Source organism: Camelina sativa, chromosome 17 (assembly GCF_030686135.1).
Source record: "Camelina sativa cultivar CO46 ecotype springtype chromosome 17, ASM3068613v1".
Taxonomy (NCBI): Eukaryota; Viridiplantae; Streptophyta; class Magnoliopsida; order Brassicales; family Brassicaceae; genus Camelina; species Camelina sativa.
The window spans coordinates 23,407,097-23,427,467 of NC_141896.1; the positions used below are offsets into that span (position 1 = coordinate 23,407,097).

Sequence of the window (20,371 nt, forward strand, 5' to 3'; positions counted from 1 at the left end):
TTCAGAGAACAACACGTTAGGTCTCTTGTAGCACCGAAGCGGCACAAAACGGCATGTGGTGGACTTATAAACCAGTCTATGCCTCTATGGATTTACAGAAACTAAACATTGTTCGAACTCACTAGTCACTAAAATGTGATTATAAACATAAAACTCCTTCTAACATTTCTTCGTAAGAACGTTTAGTTGTTTACCCATCTCTAATCGTTGGTTTCCCACATTTACGTATCCTGTGTAGAAACCTCAGGAAAGAGTGTAATTTGCAGGTTGAATTATCAAGATAGGTAGCTACTTTTATGTAATCGATTACTTGGAACCCACACAATAAACCTAAGAACTCTTGATGTATCCCAATCGAACATCAACAGCTGCACAAAACAGAAGTTCTACACAACTGCTGCATAAACTCTCATATCCACAAAACTCAATAACCCAATAACATTTTACAGATATACTATTTCAAAGCTTCGAATTCGAATCGCAGTTTCATCAAAAAGGATGGCGAAAATAAAAGCATAACCAAGAGGAATAGCGAAGATTTTTTATCAGGACAGAGTAATGATGAAACTGCAGAGAAGCTGCCATCTGAGGATCTCTGAGCAGAGCAAAACTTATGTATCTTCATACCCAACTTTATCATATGGATGTTACAGTTTATAAAATTGGACCTAATCTGCCTAATTGGCTATGGTTTTATAATGTATAACAAGCAAAATTTCTGGCGTATAAAATAGAAAGAACGTGGAACATGAAGCGATTGAATTTCAAATATAGTAAGAAATATAGGACTGAATCAGCAGAAACTGGGAACCAAGATGAATATTCATAATGGTAAATCCTTACAAAGACTACACAGACACAACAAATGAGTTTTGAGACCGTGACTAGGTTGATTAGAGATCTCAGATGCTAGAGTCATCATCAACCCAGAAACAAGAACCCTAATTTAACTGACACTCTTGATTTGTTACACACAGGAAAAAAAAAGTAAAAGACAGGAAAAGAGAATTGACTGAACTTTTCAAGACTTTTAAACTGGACTCACATTATGGTGCATCGGCCCTTCTCTTCGTTTGGTTGCGCTGGCATTTGCTGGAACCGATGTGACTCAGAGGGATTGTATGTGAACTCAGATGTGTCAAGCCCATACTGTTTCCAACAAAAAGAAAACACCATCAATGAATCTCGGTATCGTGTTAATGCTTTTATCCTTCTTATTGCAGCACAACATATTACTCATCTTACCTTTTCCCTCATACGTGCACTCCAAGGGTCACTGCGGCTCGGGCGTTGGTCCAAAGTAGGAGCAACTGGGACACCGGTGACAGGGGTAGCTTGACGGTTGATGAATGGCTGTCTGATTTGTTGCCTTGGAGCAATAAACTCATCATCACTGTCATACTCTGGTGGTGAATTAGCTGACCTAACCATAAGGGCAAGCAAGAAAAGCAAAGCCTGCAAGATAAATAAGACAGCATTAAGAGTTTTTATAGGTAAATCATACAACAGTCTACAAGCCATCGGTGTTTCGCCTTAATCTTTATAATTAAACAAACGAGAAGAGAAGAAATGATCAAAAGTTCTTAAAGTTGCCTGCTCTTACCTCAAAAACAACTGCTCCTAGAGCTACCCATCTTACAATCATCCAATTCTCTCTCAGGAAGTTATATATTGTCTCAAAGTTCCCAGTCCTGTCTGAAGGAATTTCCTAGAAAAACAATTATACAAAATGGTTAGATATGTACATAAATAGTGGATCATGTCTGGTTATATAATCCGAAAAGGCAATCTAGGCGAAGAGAAAAATACACAAGAAAAAAAAGACAACTCACCTCTCTCCAGCTGTGGTCGAAGAATATAAATGCTGCAACTCCAAGCTCCACCAAGATCAATAAGATCAGAAGCAGAGAGTACTATTCTCAATTAAGGAAATAGAACATTTTATCATAACAAGCATATAAGTTATATGATATAACTAGAGTTCAAGGCATCAGAACTATAACACAACAAGGTCTTAATAATATAATTCCACAAGTCCTTATCTAGAACGAAATGTTGGATAAGAAAAAAAAGAAGCACATTCAGCAATCAGGATACACAAGATAAGCAGCAGACGCTCCTCGAACAAGTACCAACGCAGCCACAGCAAGAAATAACAAAGAGAGCCACACCAATACCAATGAACAAGTATATGAACCTGCATTTACATGATAAAACATTAAGACGACTTTTGTTTCGGACCCAACATACTAAGCTAGTGAAAGACAATAACCAGTAGGGGACAAACACATACCAGGCTTTTGGAAGATTGTCAAAGACATTAGAAGAAAGTGTCACAGCCATAAGCAATGGCCTCCCAAATGAGACGTAACTTTGATCGCCATTTACCGGATCGAATGTACCAGAGGAGTTATCGGTAGCTCTCTTGTACTCAACAAACAAGTAGATACCATAACCAATCATGCCAAGTCCAACAACAGCCAGAAGGAAGTTGAGTAACTTCAACAAACACTCCAAACAACCTCTACAAGCCATTCTCTTTTTTTTTTTTTTTTCCGCTTTATATAGAACTGCTATATGGGTTTACTCAAGCTTTTCCCTTTATTTCATCAGTCTCAAGTAATTCTCCTAAAACACACAAAAACACAATCTTTAGATCAATTAATTTGACAATACACGAAACTACAATTGAGTTTTTTTTTTTTTTTTTTAAATGTAGTCCCCCAAATTCGATTGACTATTTCATGAAACAAGCCTCGTATGAGAGATATACCAAATCTAATATTCTCTAATCGAGATAAGAAACGATCAAATCACAGGGAGTTAATCTAATCTAAGCTTGGACTGGGTTTTATGATTTCCACGAATTCAGTAAATTAACAACAACAACAACAACAACAACAAAAGAAAAATCATAGAACGAATGAGTTAAGATCGAGCCTCGAGGTGAACAAAATCCAAAATTAAGCGATCGAAGCAAAGAGATTGAAAACTTACGGAGAATTGTTTAAAGATGATTCTTCGATCTTTGCGATGATTGAATTTTTATGGGTTCTTGTCGTCGAGAGAGGAGGAAGAAGGGGATGATGAAATCGAAGGACGGGAATTTTTTTTTTTCTTTTTTGGTTTGGAATTTTTGATGTAATACTGATGCCAGCTGGCAATTTAAAAAATGAAGATGGACTGACAAAATTAAAAGAAATAGGCCATTTTAAGCTTCTCTTTTTTTTGTTTTGCAGAAGCCCAAGTACATCTTTACTACGTGTCGCTGATTTACAAATACACAAATTATTTTTTTCCTTTCTGTCGGCAATTTAAAATTAGTTTTGTGTGGAATGGAATGTACTATATATATATTATAGACAGTGTCCTAAAAACATTTAAAAAATCTTTTTTGTTTGAAGTTTTACTAAATAAATCCAAATGTATTTATTATCTGTGTATCTGTGGTTTCTCTGAATATATGTCATCAACATTTTTCAGTTTTTTTAGTAATTTTAATATTCAAATGTATACGATGACTCCACCACAGATTTAATAATTTGTCGATTTTTGGTGATTGGTCAAACTTTCATCTATTCTATAATCCAATAAACAAAATAAAGATTCCGAGACTCCATATATATATATATTTTTCTTGAGATTTATTATCTACACAAAAAGTTGGCTTACAAAAAAAAAAAAAAAATGCCAATGTAGTACATAAACCGGAGTTGCAATTTGAGTTAAACTTGAACTCTTAACTCCGGAGTTTTTGTGTCGGACAGGACCGAACTACAAGTACTTTCAAGTTTCAAACCGTCTCGGAGTTCGTTTGACACACACACCTTTTATAAAGTTAAAAAAACCAGTGTTACCCACACGTGGCCCGGTCAATGTTAAAAAAGGTTTACGATGAGCTCGACTACAGCTGATAAAAGATAAAAGTTCCAATATTACAAAAACAGAATTGTTTATATATATATATATTTTTTTTTAAGTTGAAGAGGGGTTTACCTTATGATTATTGTCTGAATTTTTAAGAGGAATCAATAACAACAGTCAGGTTCGTGAAAATCAGATTTGACCGTCAAGGGGGTTTTTTATTTTGTTAACGTCGTGCTTCAATCTCTAACCTTGGTCCGGTATGATTCTCAATCTAATCTTTGTCGTTCAAATTTGTGTGAAATTGATTCTGGCGATTGTGGGTTGGATTCACCAATTTTTCTTCGAATCTCTTCAAAAGTTGTTGCCTTTTGTAGAAATTGATTACAAAACATCGAATTTTTCGTGGAAATTGATTCTATTTATCACAGTTAGTTAGCGTAGAGAATGGAGAAGTATAGAATTTGAGGTCTGATGTCGATTTGGATAAGTTTGGTATCTCTCTAAACACTGACGATACTTTCTTGGGGTTCTTATGATATGTGTTAATTGATGATTAATTGGCTCAGTGATATCTTGGATGGAGGGTTTTGTAAATTTAGGATTTTTATGAATGATAAAGAGTTTAGAAACTCAATAATATACTTTTGGCTCTTTCTCTTCTGATTACATTGGCATTTGATTTTTTTTTTTTTTTCTTCTTTTTTCTCTCTTAGCGTTCAGCTTTTTCTTGTGGAAGGACTTGTGTTAATGGCAGACTTACCTGGATACCTGCGCACTTGTTTGGATATGGGGAAGATAGCTTTCTTAGCAATCTTAGTATCAACAGGGATCGTGTTGCAGATTCTGGTATAATCCACCCCTGAGAGATTCTTATACTGTTTGTAAACCACCATAGATTCATACTTGTTTTTAAAACACTTTGTTTGTTTGCTAATTTTGTTCTAGGCTTGTGCTCTGTTCAATAACTGGTGGCCAATGCTAAGTGGTGAGTGAATTATAACCTGCCTGGCTTGATCTTTAACCGTTTTGACAATCAGTTGGATTTTGATGAACTAAGTACCCTAACTGTGAATTTTCAATCCTGTTTGGTAAAGTAAGAAATGTAAGTGGACTTTATCTTGTTTCTAGTTAATCTTAAATCTTTTAATTTGCAGTTATAATGTACGTGCTCCTCCCAATGCCTTTACTCTTCTTTGCTGGATCAGACAGTTCATCTCTATTCAACGACTCAGATAACAGGTGCGCAATTTACATATATAACAGTCTCCATTGTTTGTTTCTTCTGTTTGTATTTTACACATGAACATTTTTTGTTTGTATTTTCAGCTGGATCAATGCAGCCAAGTTCTTGACTGGTGCATCAGCAGTTGGAAGCGTCGCCATACCTTCGATTCTTAAACACGCTGGACTCATCGGTTGGGGTGCATTAGCCCTTGATCTCTCATCATACGTTGTCTTCCTCATCGCTATTTTGGGATACATTTGCATAGGAGATGCCAGTGACAACTATTACAGCTACATTTAGAAACACACACACAAATATCATCATGAGTTTCAAGCTCAAAGTCTCAGCCTTTTCGAACGAGAAATCTCTTGTTGCGACGGAATCGTTCAGCTGATTGGAAATTTCACAAGTTTTTTTTTTGTGTCAAGTGTGTGTATATGTATATGATTGCATGGTTTGTAAGATGAAGTTTTATAAGGTTTTGTTTCCTTTATGTATAGGAAACAGATTTTATTATTTGGGAATATATAAAGTCTCTTCTTTGTTTTTTTTTTTGAAAAATGTGAAAAACGAAAAGCTTTACTAAACCATCTCTCAATTGAGAAGCTGAGAACAATTGTATGAATGCGAGCTCTCTGTGTTAAGAAAGTTTGTTGCTTTCTCTCGAAACTATCTCTCAATTCTTCGATTTCTCGTCGTCGATTCTTTGGAAACCATAGTCGTGGGTTCTCTAATGAAGAAGCTCTTATACTACGTCGTTTATCTGAGGGAGGTCTTGTACATGCACGCCACTTGCTCGACAAAATTCCTCAGAGAGGAAGTAATAGCCGTGTCATTTACTGGACATCGCTTCTTACGAAATACGCGAAAGCTGGATACTTGGATGAAGCACGGGTTTTGTTTGAGGTTATGCCGGAGAGGAGTATCGTCACTTGCAATGCGATGTTGACGGGTTATGTTAAACGTAGGAGAGTGAAAGATGCTTGGACCTTGTTTAGGGAAATGCCCAAGAACGTTGTTTCGTGGACTGTTATGCTTACTGCGCTTTGTGATGATGGAAGGAGTGATGATGCGGTTGAGTTGTTCGATGAAATGCCTGAGAGAAACGTTGTTTCGTGGAACACGTTGGTTACGGGTTTAAGTAGGAATGGGGATATGGAGAAGGCGAGACAGGTGTTTGATGCTATGCCTTTACGAGATATTGTGTCGTGGAACGCTATGATTAAAGGGTATATTGAGAATGATGTGATGGAGGAAGCGAAAGTATTGTTTGAGAATATGAGTGAGAAGAATGTTGTTACTTGGACGAGTATGGTTTATGGTTATTGTCGATGTCGTGATGTTCATGAAGCGTATAGACTGTTCTGTGAAATGCCGGAGAGAAATGTTGTTTCTTGGACAGCTATGATTAGTGGGTTTGCTTGGAATGAGTTTTATAGAGAAGCTTTGCTGCTTTTTCTTGAAATGAAGAAGGATCTTGATGCAATATTACCAAATGGTGAGACTCTTATCTCTCTTGCTTATGCTTGTGGTGGTCTTGGTGTTGGATTCCGCCGTCTTGGCGAGCAGTTGCATGCACAAGTTATATCTAATGGTTGGGAAAGTGTGGATCACGATGGAAGGTTGGTGAAGAGTCTTGTTCATATGTATGCATCTTCTGGTTTGATTGCTTCAGCGCAGTCTCTGCTCAATGAAAGCTTTGATTTGCAGTCTTGTAACATTATTATCAACGGTTATCTAAAAAATGGGGATTTGGAGCGAGCTGAAACTCTGTTCAAGAGAGTGGAGAGCTTACACGACAAAGTATCGTGGACATCGATGATCGATGGATATCTATACGTGGGTGATGTATCCAGGGCCTTTGATCTGTTTCAGAAACTTCACGACAAAGATGGGGTTACATGGACGGTTATGATCTCAGGTCTTGTCCGAAACGAGCTTTTTGCAGAAGCTTCATCCCTACTGTCAGATATGGTGAGATGTGGTCTGAAACCGTTGAACTCGACTTACTCTGTTCTTCTTGGTTCTGCGGGAGCCACTTCGAATCTCGATCAAGGGAAGCATTTACACTGCGTGATTGCAAAAACCACAGCTTGCTATGATCCTGATCTCATCCTTCAAAACTCTCTTGTCTCTATGTACGCTAAATGCGGAGCCATAGAAGATGCTTATGAGATATTCTCAAAGATGCTCCGGAAAGATACAGTTTCATGGAACTCCATGATCATGGGGTTATCACATCACGGCTTAGCGGATAAAGCCTTAGAACTGTTCAGTGAGATGATTGATTCGGGGATGAACCTGAACTCTGTAACGTTTCTTGTAGTCCTCTCAGCTTGTAGCCACTCTGGACTCATCACCAAAGGCTTACAACTATTCAAAGCGATGAAAGAAACCTATTCCATCCAGCCCGGAATCGAGCATTACATCTCGATGATAGACCTTTTAGGCAGAGCCGGAAAACTAAGAGAAGCAGAGGACTTCATCTCAGCCCTGCCTTTCACTCCAGACCATACGGTCTACGGCGCATTACTAGGCTTATGCGGGCTCAACTGGAGAGATAGAGATGCAGGAGGCATAGCGGAACGAGCTGCAATGCGGTTGCTAGAGCTTGACCCAGGCAATGCACCGGGACATGTGGCGCTATGCAACGTGTATGCGGGATTAGGGAGGCATGAGATGGAGAAGGAGACGAGGAAAGAGATGGGATTAAAAGGAGTGAAGAAGACACCAGGATGTAGTTGGATTGTCGTAAATGGAAGAGCTAACGTGTTTCTCTCTGGTGATAAGTCTGCAAGTGAGGCCGCTCAGATGATTTTGCCAATCTTTTGTGGTAATGAAATGATTGAGGAGGAAGAAGAGAAACCGCTGACTCTATCCCATTGCTGAGAGTTAAAAGCATATATGTTCGAAAGAACATTTCTTCCGAATCAACTCATGACAGCTAGAGCTAGAGTTAAACTGAGTCCAATCAGCATTCAAGTTAGTATGCTCGAAGCAGTCAAAACTAATTTATTTTGCCATACAGGCTCAGAAATTTATTGTGAGCAAAATACACGAAAATATAGAAAAAGTAAATGAAAAAAGCAACCAAAGAAAATATAAATTAACTTGTGATTTTGCTTTCTCTCTTTTACCTCCAGGAATCAGGACCAAGCTGGGAAAATAAGTACAATGCAATGGCCAAGGATCAACCACCGAATCCAATTGTGTTTTACTGATCAACTTGTTTTCCCTCACAACATAGATCCAAGCCCGACCGTTTTCATCGCAAGAACAAATGACGAGCCTTTTACCGTCGATGAAGTAACTTGGCTGAGAGTAGGATTCGGTCTGTACTAAATCCGGCATGTTTGGGATTGACACCTCCATAAAACTCATCCATTTCACATTTTCACCATACCGATCATCAATCTTGTTCTTGGTCACCCAAATCTTAATCTTCTTGTTTACATGGCATTGCTTCAACAACAAAAACCCATCTTCCCTAAAAAGAGCATCGCGGGGATGGTTCTCCCCACTTGGTAGATCACAACACTTTCTGAAATTTTCGCTCGAAAAACTGAAGCTAAGTAAGATGAACAACAAAGGATGAGTGACATGAGTCCTGTCATAATACGCAACCCAATACAAAGTTCCATTCAACGATACAACATTTGTACAATGATATTTAACCTTTTCTCCCTGAGTAATACTACTACTAGACTACTAGTACTAGGCAATAGTGTTGTATATTTTGCTTTTTCCAGCTCTTCGTCTTTCCACGTATCAGAGGCAAAGTCATAGATTTTGCACTTGCACGTAGTGGTAGAGTCTAAATCCTTCTGGTAAGTCGAAAGGGTCTTGTAAACAATTTCATCATCTCTCCTATTATTGTCATAACCTATGCCATGAAAATTCAAAGTAGGTTGGTTAATCTCGGGCTCGATGCATCTAATCTGTCTTAACCAAGGGTTCCAAACCACGACTCCGTTACGCATGCCACAAAGCAAGAATCCGCTGGTATCAACCAAGCTTCTAGGTATCTGTGGTTTTAAACCAGGAGTATTTAAGGTTAACTCACGCACCTCCACCTTGGAACTCACGTTTACCGAGTAAATCTTGGTTCTACTTTTCACAATGAAACGAAACGTCATCTTGTGGTTGTTGATGAAGGCGTTGTCGTCGAAGAGACTGTTCCATCGTTTGCAAACTGTTCTGAATCGGAGAAGAGAAGTAGGAGGGACACGAGATAGGATCTCTTCCATCAAATCCCATGGAACCTTTTCCGTATTCGCCATTTTGGGTATTTTGTTTTCAAGTCATCACTAAGTTTTTTCAATATATATGACTATCTTATTATATAAAGTTGGGTTTTGAAATTTAGTTTTTAACAAGATTTTAACATGTGTCAAGTTATCAATTTTAGATTTTGACATGTGTAAAAGTTAATATTTAATAGAAAAAATTTGATTACAACAAAAATAAAATATTTTGCTTTAAAAAATATTAATAATGTGAAAATATAATTATTAAAAATTACAAGAATTTATTAAAAGTACAAAAAAATTAAATAACTATAGGATATTATATATATATATATATATTTTCATAAAATTCAAAATTATAATATTATTTACTTTTTTAATTTTAAGTTATTAATTCTACAAAAAATAGAAAAAGAGATTAAGGAAAATATACAAGTAATTATTAATTCTAAATTTTGTAAATACTCAGTTCTATATAAACATAGATCGTCTCATATTTAAATAATTTATTCAAAAATACTGCTTTCAACTTTGTTTAATTGATCAATTTTCTTTGATGGGAAGGTAAATATTTCTTATTTTTTTAAACTAAAATTTTCTCATTTTTTTCCTATTTCAGTTGGGAATAGGTAAAAGTAATATGTTTACCCAAAAAAAAAATTAATATATGCGTCTTCTTTCCTAATACTGTATTTTAAAATTTATTGTAGTATTTTCTATTGTTTTATTTAATTTACATTTTCATCTTTGAATTATTTGGGATTCATATATTATCGTTCTTATAATATTCTATTTTTTCTTTAGTTGTGTCAAATTAATTTTCTTCTAATTTCTCAACCTTGATTAGTTGGTCATAAACCCTTCTTTTTTTTGCAAACATAAAAAATAGAAAAAAAGAGTAAGGAAAATATACAGTTAATTATTAATTCTAAATTTTGTAAATACTCACTTCTATATAAACATATATCGTCTCATATTTAAATAACTTATTCAAAACCACTGCTTTTAACTTTATTTCATTGGGAAAATTTCTTAACAAACCGGCCATCGAATATGGGTGGGTCCACAGGCCGGGAATAGATATAGGGCCCATTTAGGAAGGTGGGTCCATGGACTGAGAGTGGACATGAGCTCACTAAGCAAGATGGCGGTTGAGGTGTTACAGAGATAGAGGCTACATCATGGTGTGTCAAAGACCCTTCCACTAATACATTGAGAAATTTAACATTAGTTATTATCAAAAGATTTGTGACGTTAGAAAAAAGTTTTTACTTTCATTGTTTGTCAGAGGCTCGGAGCAAGCCATTTTGAGATAGCAAAAAGACGTGAACATATTCTTTCCACACAGGAGGAGGTCAGAGCCGAGGTTCTCTCTATGGTGGAGAAGGTTGGACAAAAGGTTATCTCCCCAGGGGAGGAAGGTGGAGGAGGTTGGACGCAAGATTATCTCCTTAAGGGAGCAAGGCAGAACCAAGGTTTTCTCCATAGTGGAGGAGGTTGGACACAAGATTCTCTCCATAAGAGATAAGGATGGAGCCGAGGTTCTCTCCATGGTAGTCATACATTATTGTGATGATACATAATGGATTAATATATTATGTAATATATTTTTTATTCAAAATATTTTTTGAGCTAACAATTTTAGTAATAAAAAAACTATGGAAAAGTGAAATTAAAATAGTTGGCTTAATGTGTTCATATAGACATTTTCTAGGTGGTGATAAATAATATATTTGTAACATAGAGTATTTTTATGTGTAAAAAATACACTTTTAATAGTAAAATACATAAAAGATTTGTAAATCGATATAAATCAGTGTATTATAACAAAAATAAAATTTATAAAATACAAATTTTTTTGATATATTTGTCTTAAATTTAATTTAATTTATAAAATTTTGAACCCGTATATCGGGCGGGTCCTCATCTAGTTTATTTATAAAGTATTCTCAATTGGGGATCCAGCTGACTGATTGATTGTTAACGAAGATCTCCAAAAAATATGATTTTACTCTTTTGTGTTTTTTGTATTACATAGAATCTGGATTTTATATGAGAATTTTTAATATATTTATAAGATCCATATTCTCTCCATTCTTTATTACTTCTTTTATTTATTTTTGGCAGTTTTTTTTATATCATTAGATATCACATGACTATGAAAGCACTATAATATTTGTTGAAATCATTTATCTATGGAAATAAATTTATTTATCTATACTATTAAAGCAAGAGTACTCATAGATCAACTTTTGGACCATGATTTTGTTTTGGTAGTTTTTAAATAAAATGGTTAGTACTCAATAATTATTAATATATTAGTATATCATGGCATTAAAATTCTCTAACCATTCAAATTAAGTCGGGTTCCGCGCGGGTCATTTATTACTCGATTAGTTGATCTGATTTTCTCATCAAATCTATTTACTATGAAAGCACTATAATATTTGTTGAAATCATTTATCTATAGAAATAAATTTATTTATTTATACTATTAAAGCAAGAGTATTCATAGACCAACTTTTGGACTATGAATTTGTTTTGGTAGTTTTTAAATAAAATGGTTAGTACTTAATAATTATTAATACATTAGTATATCATGACATTAAAATTCTTTAACAATTCAATTTAAGTCGGGTCCTGCATGGGTCATTTAATACCCGATTAGTTGATCCGATTTTCTATTCAAATCTATTTATTATGTATTAAATCAACCATAATCTTGCCTAAATCTTAATCAGTTAAAATATTTAATAAAAGAAAACATATACATCAGAATTAAATAAGGAAAATGTTTAAATACATAATAAATCAAATCTAAATTTCGTGATTCTTTATAAAAATTTTAAGAAAAAAAACAAAAAAAATTACAATTAATATTTGTGTATAGTTTTTCCTCACAGTTTGATGAACAAATAAATAAATACAGTTTAATTTTAAAAACAATTTAATAAAATAGTCAAGTATTCATTATAGCCTTAATAGTATAAAGTTAATTGATACAGAAGATATGTGAAATTAATAAAAATCAATTCAAATTTATTTTAATGGATATATAAAATACATCTAAAATCAACTTATTTCCTAATAAAATACTCTCTAAAACACAAGATATGCAAGAAATATCTTTAAAAAGATCTTATGTAACTAATATATTTTGTAATCATAAAGAAAAATAATATATATTTATGAAAATAAACTATTTCATGGATTACATTATTTGTTTAAGAAAAATTATAAAAATTCGCTTTTAAAAAACAAAAAGGAAGCAAAGAAATTTCAATTTATATTTGTATTTCTAAATAGTATTACCCTAAAATAAGTGTTTAAAACTCTTAATTGGTTGACTATATTGTAATACTATATATTTATGCAAAATTGAATATTAATAAGTAGCTTTTTAATTTATTTACTATGAACAAATCTTCTATTGCAGAAGGAAATAAATTATATGTAAGAAAATGGATGCCCCTTTTTCCATACCCCTTTTTAAAAATACCCCTTCATGTTGACCATTTTTAAAACTACCCCTCTTTATATATAAAATGACCAAATTACCCTTTTTGAGTGACAGCAAGAATGTACAGTCATCAAAATCAAAAATATTTTCCCGCCAAAAAAATTTCCCGCCAAAATTTTTGTTTTCCCGCCAAAATCGAAAATTTTTCCCGCCAAAAATATTGAAATTTATACCTTTTAAAAACATTGTAAACGCTTTTAAAAAACTTTTAAAAGTGTTTACAAGGTTTTTAAGCACATTGTAAACGTTTTTAAAAACCTTGTAAATGCTTTTAAAAAACTTGTAAATGCTTTTAAAAAGCTTGAATGCTTTTAAAAAGCTTAAATGCTTTTAAAAGGTTTTTAAATACCTTGTAAACGCTTTTAAAAACTTTTTAAACGCATTTACAAGGTGTTTAAAAACCTTTTAAAACCCTTTTAAAAATCTTATAAAAACTTTTACAAGGTTTTTAAAAACATTGTAAAAGCGTTTACAAGGTGTTTAAAAACCTTTTAAAAATATTTTTAAAAACTATTTGAAAACCTTTTAAAAACCTTTTAAAAACCTTTTAAAAACCTTTTAAAACCTTCTAAAAATCTTGTAAAAGCGTTTACAAGTTGTTTAAAAAACCTTTTAAAACTCTTTAAAAAATCTTGTAAAAGCCTTTACAAGGTGTTTATAAGGCTTTTCTAAGGTAGAAACCTTATAAAACCTTTTAAAAACCTTGTAAATTTTTTTTGGCGGGAAAAATTTTGGCGGGAAAATTTTTTTGTTGAAATTTTTTTTCAAAAATTTTTTGACAAAAAAATTTTTGGCGGGAAAATTTTTTCGAAAAATTTTTGGCGGGAAAATATGTCGGAAATTTTTTGGCGGGAAAATTTTGTTTTTCTTTTTATTGAATAAAATAATTTTCATCTAAGGGTAAAATGGTCATTAAAAATTAAAAGAGGGCAAAAATAAAAATGGCTAGAAAAGAGGGTATTTTTGAAAAGGGGTATATCAAAGAGGCATTTTTAACAAATTCTCAAGAAAATGTGAGAAAAGCATCAAATTTAGTTATGTTATTATCCAAAAAATTTGGAGTTATGGGACATAAAAAAATTTACGAGTAGGGACAAGATGAAACAAGACAGGACAGGACAATACGGGATGGGACGAGATATCTTTGCCATTATAAAATAGTTACGTGTAGGTTATATACGTGCAATAGTCCAAACTAAAACCACATTAAAATTTGATATATGAATTTAACACCTTTAAGCATACCGCTATTGTTTAAAAACTGCAAAACGATCATTGTATATCTGTTAACACTAAATATACTACTTAACACTATTTAAAATTTCAAAATTATAAAAAACACATAAACCAAAACATTTTATGCATTCGAAATATACATAAATTAATTACAACATGTGTCATCTCGTGCTGTAGCACCCCCTTTCTATATTTCTGTATACCCCGACTATATTTCTATATCAATAAAACAAAATGATGGCTCAGCCCTTTTCTTTTACTCCCTGAAAATCCATCATCTTTAAAAACTACTATCCGATATAGCGGTGTGTCTATTTCCATGAAAAGTTACATTCTCTAAACAACTTACTCTATCAAGATTTCCAATTTACCGTATATTACCAAATATACAATTCAAAACTATATAAACAAAGAAAATAAGTCAAAATAAAAAAACTACCTTACAAAAATTCAAATTAAAAAAAATTATTAGCAAATCTCGTACTGTAGCACGGATTCTCTCCTAGTTTTGAATTAAATACCTAAACATTTAAGCACTCTCTTTAGTTATTGTAGTTAACTTTATAGTCTCCTCTTTTTTTTTTTTGAGTGAGAAAAGGGAGAGAAAGCCTCCCTTACTTTATTAAAATGAAAACCAACTACAGATAGACAATTAGGACAACAATCCAATTGATGCAAGCCTAACCGGGTCGTGAGTAAGCATAGTGAGGGGGGGGGGGGGGGGGGAGGAGGGATTTCCACATTTTAAGTGTTTTTATTGATTTATTTTTATCTCACACAAATATATATATTTTTAAAATAACATGATATATACACAGAGTTGAATTAATCATTTTATTGCGTCAAATTTATTTCGTCGGATTTCTATAAAAGTTTTGACTCATTATTGGCCACTTCAAATGTTTATCAGAAGTTCTGTTGAAAATTGCAATAAACGTCTTTGACCATTTTGTTTTTATAAATTTGGTCGAAATGGATGATGTTTTCCTTGTATAGCTAGAACTACTAGCAGAACTAGCGCAGACTTTAATTTATACTAGGAGATATCCCGTGCTTAAAGCACGGATCAACATTTTTCTAAAAAGTTATAATATAATAATAAAATTATTGTTATATTTCTTTAAAAAATTATTTTGTTTGAGATAATATTTTTTAAATTGTTCTATAAATCTATATATGTATTTTTAATACTAATTATTTTAGAATATTATAGTATTTTATTTGTTGATATATATTACAGATTTATATTGTTTTTTGTTGTACTTGCATCAATATTTTGTGAAATATAAAGTAATAATTTTAATATTATAATTGTGAGCAAATAAAATTTATTAATTTATCACTATATAAGTTTAGTTTTACCAACCCGTCAATGTGGAAATTAAAACAAACATTTTTTTCATAGATTGAGTAATATATCTTTTACATTAAAAAAAGAGTAATATATCTTCGTTTTAAAAAATTCAAATCACAGCATATGTATAAAAAATTCTGCATATTTATTAATCATAAGTATTATATAATAATTTCAAACAATTTGTAAATAAAGTAAAAGAAAGATGATAGGAGAATTATAATTTGAAATCTTAATAAAATCTTCGAACTCTAGTTATTAAAACTAATTTTTTTGTATACTTGGATATAAAATCTTAATTTTGAAATTCTGATTGGTTTATATTTTTTTAAAAAATATTTAGTAATTTTCGTCTATAATTTTATTAGAGGGAGAAAATAATTTTTTTAATTAATAATTATCTATATTTTTAAAAAATCTTAGCTGTTATTTTTATTTTATTTTATTTTATTCCAAGTAGTTTTCTTGATTTTTTTTAATCTCTCAGCGTTTTCTGTATTTTTAATTAATTAATTATATTTAATTAATTAATTAATCTTAATTAAAATTTTCTAATGGAAATTGAATGTAATTTTTTACAGTAAAGTTAGTTTCATATTTGTATTTTCCAATTAATATAATAGGATTCTGTAAGTAAATTAATAAATATTTGATATATCATCATCTCATTATCATTGAATAATAAGTTCATAAAATTAAACTAAAGTTAAAGTTTATGAGTATATATGATATATTATGATTGATTTTTCAAGTTAAGTTTTTTAGTTAGGTACAAAAGCAGAAAAACTGTTTATGCGTCTTCATATTTTTTTAGTGGCTAATAAATTTGATTTGTATTAATTGTTTTAATTTGACTGGTTTATCTTCCCCTAACCCTAATCACTTCTTCCTCAGCTCATGTTGAATCCTGCGGTTAAGAAAATAAAAAGGAGAAAGGTTGCACCCAACCTTTCTCAGAGAGTTTCCGCATCTAACCCAGCCGTTCATCTCACCAACCCATCCACAGCCGTGAATCGAACCAACCCATCCCCAGCCGTTCATCTCACCAACCCATCCACTGTCGTAAACGTCTCTCAGAGAGCCGGACCGTCTAACCCATCCACAGCCGTAAATCGAACCAACCCGCTACCACCGCAGTACAATTTCACCCCGACTTCTCGAATTCCTCCGCCATTCACACCATCGGAGGAAGAACGATTTATGCCCCAACAAGTACGACCACCGCATTTCCGGAACTTCCCACCGCCACAGACCCTTTTCTAGAGCTCCGGCAATCGACTTCCTGATCCACCTGTTCTGTCGCCTGAGGTTCAGAACTATGATGCGAATGCACCGGAGGATCATATGCGGTCTCCAACGCATCACTCCCATGGAAGTCAACCATCTTCGCAAGGCAACAACTATGAGCCTCAACTCCAGGATGAAACGATGCAATCTCTAACCGCCCTCCTCACGATGTCTGGCCGTGAGACGTTTACGACAGTTCTATCTCCTACCCCACTGGAGAACACGACTTGGTATGTTTTGTTTCTTTGTTTAAAACAAAATTTGTGTTCCACTTGGTATTTGATGGTTTGTGAATTGTGTGGAATTTGATGGTTTGATTAAAACACGACTTGTTTGTTTGATTCAGACAAAATATTTGACTCGTTTAATTAAGTGAATGTAGTTTGTTTAATTATGTGACTCATTTGTGAATGTAGTTTGTTTAAGTATGTGACTCGTTTGTTCTCATAGTGTATAATTGTTTAAGTATACACAAACATAATATGTGACTCGTTTAATTAAGACAAAGCTTAAGTATGTTTTGCTTTCTAATATGACAAACAATTAACATTCTATTATCTGAGTTAGTTAAGAACTTTGACTGAGCTTTCTAACTATCAAACTAACTACAATTTGTTTACATGTGTGTGTGGAGGTTTGATCGGGACAAAAAAGGCCAACTTGTTCGAAAGATTACCAAGATTTTTACAAACAAATTCGATGGTCCATATTATACTTGGTCTTGTGTGCCTCCCGATAGAAAAGAGAGATACTTCATGGAGTTTGCGGTAAGAATAGAACACTGTAACCTGTTTTATACTTATGTTTATTGCTTGTTTTCACTAACATAATTCCTTCTCTCTTTGTTATGTAGAAAACTCACACCTGGGATCCATTGATAACAGGAACCGTTCAAGAACATTTCAACACCATCTGTAACCGCCGGATGAAGGGCATGGTTAGCAATGCAAGGACGGCTCGAATAAAACCAACATGGATTGAAGGTGACCTCTGGAAAGTGATGGTTGCTAATTGGGATACTGAAGAACAACAGCAAAGGAGTTCCACCTATTCCAAGTGTCGTATGTCTGACCGTAATGGTCTCGGTCCTCACATCCACTTATCAGGGCCTAAGTCGTATAGGGAAATCCAAGATGATCTGGTACTAAATCATTTCTATTTTGTTAGTTTCATTTATCAACATTTCTATATTATCTAGTACTAACAATTGTTTAATTTCTAACATTGCAGGAAGAGGAGTTGGGAAGAGAGGTCAGTATGGGTGAAATTTTTTTCAAAACACATACAAAGCCGGATGGTTCTTATGTTGATGGCAAGGCAGAGAAAATTCATCAAGCTTATCAGCAGAAGGTGCAAGAAAAGATGGCTGAGCTCGAGGCAGATTCAACTCTTTCAGATGGTACTTCACACCGTCGGGAGCTCACCACCGATGAATGTACTGCCATCTTTCTTGAGGTAAAGTAGCCTAACACTCGATCATATATTTGTTTTGCTCTTTAGCTCTTTACTTACTGTTTTTCTTTTTCTAAAAACAGTGCACTAAGAGGGATTCACGTGGAACTCCTTATGGTGTTGGAAGCCTCAAAGATACTCTTGGCAAGGGCAAGGGCAAGGGCAACCAACCATCACAAACGGAAGTCTTTCTCACACTGCAAGAGCAACTGAAGGCAGCCCAACGCCAGATTGAAGTTCAGGCTGAAATCCAGGCCACTCTCAACGCTGAAGCTGCTGCTCGAGAAAAAAAACTGCTCTTCTTGTGGCTGAGCAAAAGCAAGAGTTGACAATGATGGCAAAGTTTATGCGCCACACTAATCCAGCCTACATGGAGTTTATAGCCTCTCAATCAGCTGAGGAGGACAATCTTCCATCATCAACTCCATGATCAACTCCACAACCTTGCATTTTGTTTCTCAACTCATGAACTAAGTTCTTGTATTAAGTTTGTATGTGTTATAAGTTTGTATGTGTTAATACAATTATGATTATGTTTTTGGAAGGTGTTTTCATTAGATTTTTCATTTACTAATTCAGTATTAAAGCAGGATTAAAATCAGGATTACAAAAACAATAAAAACCAGTAAATTTCATTATTTTATAAAACAAAGTAGTCGCTATATAGTCGTCATTTAGTCTGCAAATTATCGTTAAATAGAGGGTAAATAGTCGTAGAATAAAACGACTAATTTCAGACTAAAGTATTGCAAGTTTTATTCATGTATATACGTCGTAACTTTGACGCAGATTAGTCGCTAAATTTAACGACTAATACACGACTAATGCTATTATAATCGTTAAATTGTCGGCAAATTGTCGCAGTATTTGGTCACTAAGTGACGACAACGCAGCGACAAATTAACGACAACACTATATAGTCGTTAAATAGTTGCTAAATAACGACTATTTAACGACTATACGAATTAGCGACAAAATTTTACCTACAACAGTAATTAGTCGCTAAATAGTCGTATATGATCATTTAACGACTATTTAGCGACTATTTGCACAGTTGCTGTTGGCCTGTTTTCTTGTAGTGTTTATCTTTTAAATGAGTTATCAATTTTTCATAACACAAAAAATGTTGATGTGTCAACACATAACTAGTTACACATTTTATTTTTATTGTAACGATATAAAGCGATGAAGGAAACATATTTCAATCCAACTATGGAGCATTACATTACATCAAGATAAGTAAACTTAACTATTGAACCATTTAGACTGGAAACTAAAAGAAGTAGAGGAATTAGTCTCAGATCTACCATTGAATCCAAGAAAATATTACAGTCTATGGCGCATTGATAAAGTTTATGCGGGCTAAACTGGAGAGATAGATGCAAGAGGTGTAGCAGAACATGTTGTGATGCGGTTGCTGGAGCTCGATCTGGTTTAATGCACCGAGGGGCACGTGATGCTTTGCTATGGTAACGTATATGCGGGTTTAGGGAGGCATCAGGCATGAGGTGGAGAAGGAATTGAGGAAAGAGATAGGGTTGAAAGGAGTGAAGAAGACACCAGGATTTAGTTGGATTGTGGTTAATATGGCAGCTCATATGTGTTCTCTCCGGTAATAAGTCAGCTTGTGAATTTGCTCAGTTGATTTTACCAATCTTTTGTGGTAATGAAATTAGGAAGAAGAGAAACCGTTGACTCTGTTTAAGAAATAAAGACTCAAGTGAAGCACATACGTTCGCTTTAGTTTGTCTAGTTGTAATTGTTTACTAATTCTTTTTTAGCACTTAAATACAAATTACTCCTCTCTTTTTATAGAAAATTACCGACAAAAAAAAAAGGTTTAAATTGGGGGAAAAAGGTTTAAATTATCACAAAAATGTTTTTCTTTTTCTGGGTAAAGAGAACTGGAGTTTATGTACAAACTGTTCAAATTACCTGATTTTTTACTTATAAAAGAGATCGCTAAATTATTTTTTATTTCATGTGGTTAAATAATTTTTTTAAAAAGATATTTTAGTTGTAAACTTGTAGTTTAGTAGTTTTTATGTTAATTGTTTTCGTTGTGTCACTATCCATACTAATCGCATATCGAGAAACCTCAATACATCATTACTATAATGCATCAAGTAAATATTATTAAAAATTATTTTTACTGACCAAATTAGCTTACCAAATCACAGGTT

At 33.4% G+C, this 20,371-nt stretch overlaps 3 protein-coding genes and 1 pseudogene across 6 annotated transcripts; 2 read left to right on the forward strand and 2 right to left on the reverse strand.

Moving 5' to 3' along the window:
* Nucleotides 1-757: 757 nt before the first annotated feature.
* Nucleotides 758-3,251, reverse strand: LOC104757609 (tobamovirus multiplication protein 2A). The gene is made up of 7 exons (XM_010480361.3): nucleotides 2,998-3,251; nucleotides 2,294-2,628; nucleotides 2,098-2,197; nucleotides 1,833-1,913; nucleotides 1,604-1,708; nucleotides 1,246-1,455; nucleotides 758-1,149 (listed from the first exon to the last, which is right to left on the reverse strand). Exons 2-7 carry the CDS (start codon nucleotides 2,533-2,535, stop codon nucleotides 1,042-1,044), a joined length of 846 nt encoding a protein of 281 aa, XP_010478663.2. The 5' UTR covers nucleotides 2,536-2,628; nucleotides 2,998-3,251; the 3' UTR covers nucleotides 758-1,041.
* A 482-nt stretch (nucleotides 3,252-3,733) lies between these two features.
* On the forward strand, nucleotides 3,734-5,679 carry LOC104757611 (vacuolar protein sorting-associated protein 55 homolog). 2 transcript variants are annotated; one of them, XM_087497040.1, is made up of 5 exons: nucleotides 3,734-4,124; nucleotides 4,581-4,713; nucleotides 4,813-4,852; nucleotides 5,022-5,106; nucleotides 5,194-5,679. In XM_087497040.1, the coding sequence occupies exons 2-5, from the start codon at nucleotides 4,615-4,617 to the stop codon at nucleotides 5,390-5,392; spliced, it is 423 nt and encodes a 140-aa protein (XP_087353166.1). In that variant the 5' UTR covers nucleotides 3,734-4,124; nucleotides 4,581-4,614; the 3' UTR covers nucleotides 5,393-5,679. The 2 variants fall into 2 exon arrangements, with proteins under 2 accessions (XP_087353166.1, XP_087353167.1); XM_087497041.1 differs by lacking the exon at nucleotides 3,734-4,124 and adding an exon at nucleotides 4,141-4,359.
* On the reverse strand, nucleotides 5,442-9,382 carry LOC104759623 (putative F-box/kelch-repeat protein At1g32430). The gene is given in 2 exon segments (XM_087497039.1): nucleotides 5,442-8,797; nucleotides 8,800-9,382. Coding segments are annotated over 2 exon segments (1,248 nt in total). The 5' UTR covers nucleotides 9,373-9,382; the 3' UTR covers nucleotides 5,442-8,122.
* Nucleotides 5,585-8,814, forward strand: LOC104757610 (pentatricopeptide repeat-containing protein At1g32415, mitochondrial pseudogene; annotated as a pseudogene). 2 transcript variants are annotated; one of them, XR_015587525.1, is made up of 2 exons: nucleotides 5,585-8,074; nucleotides 8,236-8,814. The product of XR_015587525.1 is annotated as a pentatricopeptide repeat-containing protein At1g32415, mitochondrial pseudogene, transcript variant X1 (transcript). The 2 variants fall into 2 exon arrangements; XR_015587526.1 differs by having other exon boundaries at nucleotides 5,655-8,135.
* Nucleotides 9,383-20,371: the final 10,989 nt, after the last annotated feature.